At 35.2% G+C, this 10,584-nt stretch overlaps 2 protein-coding genes across 4 annotated transcripts; both read left to right on the forward strand.

Moving 5' to 3' along the window:
• On the forward strand, window positions 1-1,886 carry LOC111375796 (xyloglucan endotransglucosylase/hydrolase protein 2-like). 3 transcript variants are annotated; one of them, XM_022998698.1, is made up of 4 exons: window positions 1-229; window positions 527-627; window positions 707-882; window positions 1,075-1,886. In XM_022998698.1, exons 1-4 carry the CDS (start codon window positions 67-69, stop codon window positions 1,775-1,777), a joined length of 1,143 nt encoding a protein of 380 aa, XP_022854466.1. In that variant the 5' UTR covers window positions 1-66; the 3' UTR covers window positions 1,778-1,886. The 3 variants fall into 3 exon arrangements, with proteins under 3 accessions (XP_022854466.1, XP_022854460.1, XP_022854470.1); XM_022998692.1 differs by having other exon boundaries at window positions 2-229; window positions 707-915; XM_022998702.1 differs by having other exon boundaries at window positions 2-193; window positions 707-915.
• A 2,927-nt stretch (window positions 1,887-4,813) lies between these two features.
• LOC111372418 (putative xyloglucan endotransglucosylase/hydrolase protein 1) lies at window positions 4,814-5,606 on the forward strand. Its single transcript, XM_022994765.1, has 2 exons — window positions 4,814-4,944; window positions 5,192-5,606. Exons 1-2 carry the CDS (start codon window positions 4,814-4,816, stop codon window positions 5,604-5,606), a joined length of 546 nt encoding a protein of 181 aa, XP_022850533.1.
• The last annotated feature ends 4,978 nt before the right edge of the window (window positions 5,607-10,584 follow it).

Consider the following 10,584-nt stretch of genomic DNA (forward strand, 5'->3'; position numbering starts at 1 on the left):
TTATGAATTCTCTAATAACAATTTATCTCAGCAAAAAACTTCATTAATTTGATTCTTTTAATTCCGATGGATTACAATGCAATTAGCCTGTTTCTAATTCTCTTTGTTGCTTGTGGATATGCTGATGAAACCCCATTTGATGAAAACTACTCTCCTATGTGGGGTGGTGATCATGTTATTGTTCTTGATCAGGGTAAGGAAGTCGAACTGTTAATAGACGAACACTCAGGTATTTATTTAACTGCCCCCCCCCCCCCGCCTCCGCCCCCCCCCCACCCACCCTCTCTCTCTCTCTCTCTCTCTTTCTCTCTCTCTCTCTCACACACACACACAGAGATTGTGTTAGCATGTTTGGAAAGGAGGAATGAATTATATACCAGACAATATTAACATGCACTATGATTTTATGCTCTCATGCAAGGGAAGATCGGTAGATGCATCTGAATGTATTATGAAAAGATCTTGGATCGAATTTTGGAATTAATTTTGAGATTTTTTTTGTTTTAATTAATTATTAACTATGCAGGAGCTGGATTCAAATCAAAACAGGATTTTGGTTCTGGATATTTTCGAATGATGATGAAATTACCAAGCAATAATTCAAAAGGAGTCATCACAACTTTTTATGTAATTACCTCCTTTTTAGGATAATAATTTTTCTCATTGGTTTGGCTCTTTGTCTGATTAATTTATTTAAATTTTGTAGTTAACTTCAGTCCCAGTTGTTGAAGATGCAACAAACCATGATGAGCTTGATTTCGAGTTCTTGGGAGACAATGATCCCATGGCTTACAAATTGAATACCAATGTGTTTGCAAATGACAATGGACATAGGGAGCAACAATTTAGTCTTTGGTTTGATCCTACTACAGATTTTCACATGTACGAACTTGTTTGGAACCAGCACCAGATAGTGTATGTACATATTATATTTCGTTGAATCCTCTCGCCATTTAAATTTTTAATTTTCAAAACACATTTTCTCGCAAAAATGAGACTCGAACAAGGGCTACATGAAAGGCTTTTAATTCATAAAATATAACTCGTATATTTGTGTTGATTTTGTGTAAATAGGTTCTTTATAGATGGGATACCAATAAGAGTGTTCAGAAACAACACAAAAAAGGGAGTAAGTTATCCATCAAAATCCATGCGCATAGAAGCAAGCATATGGAATAGCACTGCATGGGTTGGACCAGTGGATTGGAGTCAAGGGCCCTTTATTGCTCATTATCAAGGATTTTCAATTGACGGGTGCAAGTATAACGACTCTGATCCTGAGGCATGCTATTCCATGACCTATTATTGGAATGCAGCGAAATATTGGAAACTCAGTCCTTATCAGCAAAGATGCTATCAAGAAGTTCGAGACAAGTTCATGGTTTATGACTACTGTACCAAGAACCCAGAGAATTTCCCAGAGTGCTTAACTGATTTCCCAGTAGAAGAGCATATTCAGGAGGATATGAATAACATGGGTTTTAATAATTGTACAGTGAATCATCTTGATCTGCCATCTAATTCAGGTGGGGTGACGACCTCTACACTTAGGAAAGGGGCTGCCAGCTCTCCTCCGGCTGAACATGACTTTCACTATAGAGGAGATGGATTTGGGTCTACACATGGAGAGACTGACAAGGGCTTTGATATTTTAAAAACCAGTTATGGACATATACTGGAGTACATTGAGGACGGCGAGGATGGAAATGAGGAGCCTATGAAATTTATGACTAGACGAATGATGAGACAAAGCATGACGAGAGCACATGAAATGTAAAAAAGGTTTCGTTACTATTTATATATTCATTGGCTGGAGGTCACATTGCAGTTCCCTTCAAAGTTTTTATTTTATCTTTTATTTCTGTATTCCACGGTTAAAAAAAAAAGGTAAATAATTATTAATTTTCGAAAATCTTCTTGTTATAAATACTGTACTAGTTGCAATTTGATAACAAATTGTTAAAAGAAACTAATAATTTATATAATAAACCAAAATACAATAAGGAATAGTATTTTATAGCATAAATAGACGGTGCTAATTCTCTTAATTTTCTTTTCTGGTCCAGCTAAAATCGTTAGTCTAACATTCTAAACATGTCATAATAGCGCACTTCTATATATATATATATATATATTCTTTTATCTTATTTTATCAAACATTTAAACAAGCATATGATAATCCTTAAGGTCAATTAGTTTTACTTAGTACCACATATTTTTGAGGCTGATATGAAAGTGAGAACTAGTAATAAAACTACATGAAACTATTCACTTGAAGAATAAGACAAAAGAATTACCATCCACATGGTAAAAATTTATACAATCACACTTTTTAACATCTTGTTTAAAGAGTAATGCAATTTTGCACAAATGGTATTTAAAAAATTAATCTAGGTGGCATCAAGTAACACTAAATGATATATGCAAAGTTAAAATGGATTGCATGTTTATAATTATACATATAATTTATTCTATCAATTACACCTCATATTTGTCGACTTATCTGATATATGAAAACTTTAAAGTTGGGGCATTTCACTTGGAATATATTTGGATGACAAAACTCTTTAGAAACTCTGGAAAATACTAATGGTTTCTATCAGCTAAGTACATACACGAAGTGTAGCTAGAATTGGGACTCATAACTCCTTGTCCTCATTTTTTAAGGTCTGGTATCCATGTGTTTGTCTTGATTTGAGCTGCTATGCGTGTAAACTTGTAAGTTTACATAAATATAGACTAAATGCTTAATAGAGATTGAAAATCTTGTCTGTGAAGTTTACATTTTCATCAGAAGCAATTAAAAAATATATAAGCAAAATAACCAAAATAAATGTGATAAACCATAACTTCAAAATGTGCATAAATGATGCAAATGTAACCAGCGACATGGTTTACTAGAGCCAATATGATACTTGAACAAACTGAAGGAGAAGGGGAAGGCCTACTTGCTACTCTTATGTGAATGACATGTGTTGGCATATTTTCTTGTACAACCCGAGGAAGGAAAGGAAAGGAAAAAAGGAAAAAAAAAAAAACGAAGTAAAATACCGGAAATAGAAGCTAGAAACTATTCCTAAAACTATATTTGCCACCTCTTGTATAGCTTTCGGGAAAAGTAGTTTTGTACATTTGCGGACGAAATATATAATCAATTGTAAAATATCTTAAATTCAGTAGCTATACAAATTATTCAATTATTTTTTTATTACTAAATCAATTAAAAATATATAGACCTCATGGAGATTAGTCAGTTAAAGAGTAAAGAAAGAGTTTCGAAGAGGACAACAATGTACTCAATTTGAGGAGGAAAGAAAACCAGAGTAGTTTCAAAGCATTTTATGTTGAGAATTGTAAATCCTAATTCTATTCCATCAAGAGCAATCAATTTTTTTGAAGAAAAAATAAACACTCAAGAATATATAAGATTTATAAAAGTTCACCTCAATGTGAGATTACATTATTTCCCATCACTATAGTAATTCACCGTGACGAAAAAAGGTTTACAAGAGAAAGTTACACTATTATCTTTTCTAACCTCTCTTTCTTTCTTTTTCAACGATAGTAATAAAGTTTAAGATATATAGTTCTCTATCTATAAGATATATTAAGACAAAATCGAATTATAAAAGGATTCAAATTCCTTAATAGCTTGCAACAGGTGAAAATAATTAAGATATATAATAATTAGTCTCCTCAACTTAACACTTTGCAATTTGAAATGCTTGGAACAGGTTTACAGCTTGCTTCATTAAAGATTGTTTCTTTTTACAGTTGCCACCCCCATCACACAACCCACTACCACCCCACCAACAAGAGAGTTTTTCTCAAAATAATGACAATTTCTCCCACCAACACTGCCCCACCACCGCATCTCACCAAATGAGTTAATTTCCAAAAAGTACTGCACAGGCTTACAGCGTTACACTAACTCCATTAATTATAACAACAAAAATAAGAAGTCAAGTAGTTGGTATTTCATCCCTTAGTACTTGTTACTATTTTTTAACACTCTTGAATGGACAATTAGCCGAGTAATTTAAAACTTTCGCCAGTATACTCTATTTAAATGCAGGTCAATGAGTTTATTTCTGCAAAAAACAATTCACGTTAACAAATTAAGAAGATTCTAATCCCGATGGATTACTATGCAATTAGCCTGTTTCTAATTCTCTTTGTTGCCTGTGGATATGCTGATGAATTCCCATTTGATCAAAACTACTCTCCTCAGTGGGGTGGTGATCATCTTTCTGTTCTTGATCAGGGAAGGGTAGTCCAACTGCTAATAGACGAACACTCCGGTTTGTATTTATCTCTCTCTCTCTCTCTCTCTCTCTCTCTCTCTCTCTCTCTCTCTCTCTCTCTCTACTGTATTAGCGTGTTACGTAGAGGGGATTGGATTATACATACCCATGCACTCTATGTTTTACGCCCTCACGTCTCATGTAAGGGACAATAGGTAAATGAACCTGCATATATTAGGTATAGATTGTGGATTCAAGCTGATTTTTGGACTTTTCTTTGCTCTAATTAATTATTAAATATGCAGGAGCTGGATTCCATTCAAAACAGGATTTTGGTTCTGGATATTTTCGAATGATGATAAAATTACCAGGAAATCATTCTCAAGGAATCATCACGACTTTTTACGTAATTTAAATACATTTTGAGATGATTATGTGTGTTTTCCGCACATTGTTTTCGTTTTGGGCTGATTAATTTGATAATTTTGTAGTTAACTTCAATCCCAGTAGGTGGACAAGCAACAAACCACTATGAGTTTGATTTCGAGTTCTTGGGAGGCCATAATCGCATGGCTTACAGATTGAATACAAATGTGTTTGCAAATGACAAGGGACATAGGGAGCAACAATTTCGTCTTTGGTTTGATCCTACTGCAGATTTTCACAAATATGAACTTTTTTGGAACCAGTACCACATTGTGTACGTACATGATGAATTACTTATGTTTCATTGAATCCACTCATTATTTAATTAAAAGTTTAAATCACAAGAGATAAGATTATTATTTTTATATAAATTTAGCGTTCAAACCTAACATATTAACCTAAACTGAGTACTTTATCCTCCTCTTTTTATTTTCATATTATATTACATTTGACATTCATATGATTAGATGTTTAATTGATAACATATGACTTGTGTATATTTGTTGATTTTGTGTATATAGGTTCTTTATAGACGGGACACCAATAAGAGTGTTCAAAAACAACACAAACATAGGAGTGAGTTATCCATCAAACTCCATGCACATAGAAGCAAACATATGGAATAGCACTGCATGGGTAGGACCAGTGGATTGGAGTCAAGGACCCTTCGTTGCTCATTATCAAGGATTTTCAATTGATGGGTGCAAATACAACAATCTTAACCCTAAGGCATGCGATAATTGGAATGCAGGTAAAGATCGGAAGTTGAGTCCTGATCAACAAAGAAGATATCATGATGCTAGAAAGAAGTACATGGTTTATAACTACTGTTCCAACAACCCAAAAAAATTCGCAGAGTGCTTAGTTGATTTCCCAGTAGAAGAGCGAACTGAAGAGGATATGAACAATGTAGGGTTTAATCCGTCATCTAGTTAGGATGAGAACCTCCATAGTTAGAAAAGGTGCAGCCACCTTTGTTCCTAGTGCAGGAGATGCATTTGGATACATACATGAAGATATTAACGCATGAAGAGATCAACGATGTTTTTGTCATTCCCAAATTGGTTTTGGGAGAATAATGAGAATAAGAATGCTGAGACAAAAAAATTTATGATAAGACAAATAATGATGTGAATCCGCTTATTTATTTATAATTCATTTATACACCACCTTCACTGCACCCATCCCACCCCCATTTTATAATGAACTAAGATGTAATAACTAAATTGTTTAAATGAAGCGTTAAAATAAATATTAAAGTAGGGATAGAGCTAGAGATCGATTTTAGGGTGGGCAGAAAACAAATTTCTTACATAGCAAGGAAGGCTGGCCCCTAATAACAAAATAAAATACAAATTGTTCCTTTAAGTTTTTAGACGTACAATAAACCCTCACTTCTAAAGATATTTTTCAAGACAACTAAAATAAAACAAGTTTTTGATTTTATTTTCCAAAACACTCCCCAAAGAGACTTAATATTAAGACTTAGAGAACAATAATTCTTCAGTTGAACAACAAGACAATTTGATTTTCTATTCCTAAAAACTTGGTTCACCCCTCAAGTCATTGTTAGATCCAAAATGTTCATCAACAAATTTAAAAGTGGCTATAAGTTTAATTTTGATTCTGAGTTTATCAAGGTGTCGAGGAGTGCCTTCAAAAGTGACATGATTGATGAATTTAACTCCCTAACAAAATTAGAAAGTGTTAAGAGACAAATCCTACATCGATTATATATCAAAATATAGACCAATATATAATGGGGTTAAACCTTTGGAGATAAAACCTCAAGTCTTAATAGAAAAAATTATCCTTCAATCAAATTAAATAAATATCATAAGAAGCCTAGAATGTGCAAGAAATTCTAAAAAACATAATGATGAGCTAAAATGGTTTTCCAGATGCAATCATATCTACAATTCTACCAGCTTCAACATTTTGAATCTTTTAACATCATTTTAATATCTAAAAACCAATACAATAATCATGATTGAGAAATCTCAACGTCAACAAAGAATTCAAGTGATATTCCAAAGATGACTTTTAGAACCCGCAATGGGTATCATAAGTTCATTGTTCACACTGTTATTATCGTTATCGATGACATTCGGTACATTCAAAAAATAGAAAAAGCCATGAAGAATAACTTAGGATGGTTCTTCATGTACTCTGGATGGAGAAATTATATACTAAATTCAATAAGTGTGAATTGACTGGACCATGCTATTTTCCTAGACATGTGGTCAAAGAAAAAGAAAATCGAAGTTGACTTGGTGAATGTTGAGACAATAACAAAGTGGCCTAGCAAAATTCAATTGCTATTGCACTTCACAGTTCACAAACCAGACGAAATTGCCGCAAGAAATCAGGGACCAATTGAAGCTAATTTATCCCAATTGAAGCCTGTTAACGCCCATTGGATTCAATCTTCCTCATTTCAAGACTACTGTGTTGAATGAATTGAAAAAATGGTGAAGGAAAGAAAATTGTACTGAACTTTATTAATCGCCATTCACTTTACAATACATTCCAATGTGCTATAAATAGAGGAAGAAGATTCTCACTCACACACACTGGGTTGTTACACACATTGAATTAACTAACAAACTGATAAACTGATTCAGCTCTTAATTCTCCCTCAGCTCTAATGACTCTAGGTTGGTGCAGCAGGTTCTGTTACTCCCCCTCAAGATGGACTATGGAGGCTGAGGACAGCCATCTTGGACAATAAGGAAAATAAGAGGGATGCTGGTAATGCCTTTGTAAATACATCAGACGATGCTGGGTTCGAATATGCATTAGCCTGATGAAACCCTTAGTGACTTTATCTCGAACGAAATGACAATCTATCTCTATATGCTTGGTGCGTTCATGGAATATCGGATTAGATAAAATATGAATAGCTGCCTGATTGGATACAATATGAATTAGCTTGATGTGTTCGGTGGATTGATTGAAACATATGTAGCTGGTAGCTCCAGAGTCCACCACCCAGTGTTTAGGGGAATTGAGCATTAAGTTAACAGAGATGGAAAAACAGGTACTTTATACTTGATTTGAGTGTACATCAGCTCCGATTTCCACCTTTGCAGAGGCAAGATGGCTGCTTAACATGTTCATCAGATGCTGGTACTGAGTATGATTTAGAGTTTGCATGAAATCTCCTACACTGTTTTGTGATTATTCTGAGATAGATTCAAACACTTGATTAGCAATTGCATAGGTGGATTTGCACCTGATTGGCTGCTAGAGGAAGGCTTCTTGTCTGGCCTTATATATCCGGGGGTAGCCATGTAACTTGTAGCATTTGTCTACAGAATGTCCAGCATATCTGCAGTAGGTACACATACGCCTTTCTTTTCTTTGAAACTTATTATGCATCTGTTCAGTATTAGCCTTCTTGTGTTCATTTTTGGCATAAAAATGCCATAGAGTCAACAGCAGTACAAGCAATGTTAGTATTCATACTAACATTCCTTTGATGTTCTTCTCGGGAAACAAGAGAAAATGCTTTATTGATTGGGGGTATAGGATCCATAAGTAACAATTGCCCTCTGACTTGAGAAAAGGAGTCATTTAGGCCCATTAAAAATGACATCACATGCTCCATTTTATATTGATCAAGTTTCTTAGATCCTCCACAGTCACATTTTCCTCACGAGCACACTGGCCTGTAATTGCTGAGTTTTTCGTATATGGTTTTCAATATCTTAAATGAACTGGCTTACTCGAAAAAGGCCTTGTTCTTTTTCCTTGAGTGTGATTCATCAGTTCACGCCTTAATTGGAAAATGAGAGGTCTATTACTTTGCTGATAACTCTTCTTCAGATTAATCCATATATCATGCGCAGATTCGGAGTAAATGATGATACCAGAGATTTCTTTAGAAGCTGACTTTAGTATCCATGAGATAACTATGTTGTTGTTGTGAATCCAATGATTAAGTAGATCTTCACTACCTTGAGGTCGGGATATGAATCCATCAATGAAGACAAGTTTGTTTTTCACTGACAAAGTGATCAACATTGCACGACTCCACGTAGCATAATTGTCACCGGTTAAAGGCTGTGAAATGAGAACAAGCCCTGGGATATCAGAATGGTGAAGAAAGTATGGTCTAGATCCATCATCAATGGTGGAATTACTCATTGAGGAAGGTGAATTAATCTTGTTTTCCGTTTTTGTTGTGAATTCCATGACAAATTGGCAGCATAGTTGAAATATTTAAGGAAAATACACTCAATTGAAGTGAAAAATTGGGGATGAATGAAGCAAAAATTGCTCTGATACCATGTTGAATGAACTTAAAGAAGGATGAGGGAAAGAAAAATGTACTGAACTGTAGGATCGAATTCCACAGCCAAGCAGTGCAAAACCGGGCTCAGTTTACCAAAAACATCAACACCATTAATTGAGACAACTCCAATACCACCCTATGCCGCCACCGGTCCGGTTGCTATGGATTGGGAAGAAGAAGGCCAAGAAAATACCCACAATATATCAACCACAAAGGTCACAGAGAGAGGGGGAAGAAACGGCCGAGAGAGAGAAGCTCACAAAGAGGGGTTTTTCACTCTAAATGGAGGCCGAGAGGTTGAGGGGAATATATGCCAAGAGTATTGTCCAAAGAAGGTAAGTTACAATTAGGGCTAAGTGGTGGATCAAGGCTCGACTCAAATAATTGGGCCTCAACAATAATAACATAGCCTTCCAAGGAATGGTGCGGGAACCGTGAGCAACACAATAAAATAGGTTACTTCGAACGGTTCATAACAAAGTGGATTGTGTTGTCTCATTAATTGTGTCGACGTGCTAATCAATCATTAGGCCGAGGCCGATTGATAATAAACAACCGAGGTTACATCATCGCCCGGGGAGGTCGTTTGACAACAAAATTGCCTAACAACCTCCACCTTGGTGTCAAAGGACCTGCAAAGAAAATTGTTTCCCATTAGTGACACCTCTAATTGAAAAACAATAAAATTGGAAATCATTTACCTGTACCAATGTTTAGAAGTTCCTTGCAACTCCTAAACTTTGCCAGTGGCAGTACCTTCGTCCCCATATCAGATGGATTATAGTGGGTATGAACTTTCTCAAGTCTTACCACCTCTTGAGATACTATATCTCTAATGAAGTGGAGTCTTGCATCAATGTGTTTAGTGCGCTCGTGAAAAACAGGATTTTTGCATAAATGTATGGATGACTGACTATGGGAATACACTACCACATAATCATTCAGAACACATAATTCATGAAGTAGACCTCTAAGCCATAGAGCTTCTTTAATAGCTTCAGTGGTGGCAATATATTCTGATTCTGTAGTGGATAGTGCAACAATATGTTGTAACTGTGATTTCCAACTTACACATGAATTAGATAAGGTAAACACGTAAGATGAAGTAGATTTCCTACCATCCCTATCACCCGCATAGTCAGCATCTACAAAACCTTTTAATTTTATGCCTTCTCTATTAGTACTAAACTTTAAGCCTACGTTACTAGTACCCTTCAAGTACTTTAACAGCCACTTTAGCGCTTCCCAATGTTCAGGTCCCGGATTAGCCATATATCTACTGAGAGTACTAACAGCAAAACCTAAATCAGGTCTAGTGCAAACCATCAAGTACATTATGGAACCAATCACATTTGAGTAAGGTACTCTACTCATGTATTCAACTTCACGCTCATTGCAAGGAGATTGTTCCTTAGATAAAACAAAATGATTACCAAGGGGCAACGTGATAGGTTTGCATTCACTCATATTGAACTTCTACAATACTTTGGATATATATGGAGACTGATGCAAAAACAAAACAGAATTCGACCTATCTCTTTCAATTTCAATACCTAAAATTCTCTTGGCCTTACCTAGGTCTTTTATGTCAAATTCACCACTTAGTTTTGCTTTTAT

This window comes from Olea europaea, chromosome 2 (genome assembly GCF_002742605.1).
Source record: "Olea europaea var. sylvestris chromosome 2, O_europaea_v1, whole genome shotgun sequence".
Taxonomy (NCBI): Eukaryota; Viridiplantae; Streptophyta; class Magnoliopsida; order Lamiales; family Oleaceae; genus Olea; species Olea europaea.

Excerpts from the sequence above, each read along its gene's own strand:
- LOC111372418 (XM_022994765.1), top strand. The coding sequence starts at position 4,814 with ATGGCTTACAGATTGAATACAAATGTGTTTGCAAATGACAAGGGACAT. Across the intron at positions 4,945-5,191 it reads TGGAACCAGTACCACATTGT|GTTCTTTATAGACGGGACAC; the intron begins GTACGTACATGA and ends TTGTGTATATAG.
- LOC111375796 (XM_022998692.1), top strand. The coding sequence starts at position 67 with ATGGATTACAATGCAATTAGCCTGTTTCTAATTCTCTTTGTTGCTTGT. Across the intron at positions 628-706 it reads GAGTCATCACAACTTTTTAT|TTAACTTCAGTCCCAGTTGT; the intron begins GTAATTACCTCC and ends TAAATTTTGTAG. Across the intron at positions 916-1,074 it reads TGGAACCAGCACCAGATAGT|GTTCTTTATAGATGGGATAC; the intron begins GTATGTACATAT and ends TTGTGTAAATAG.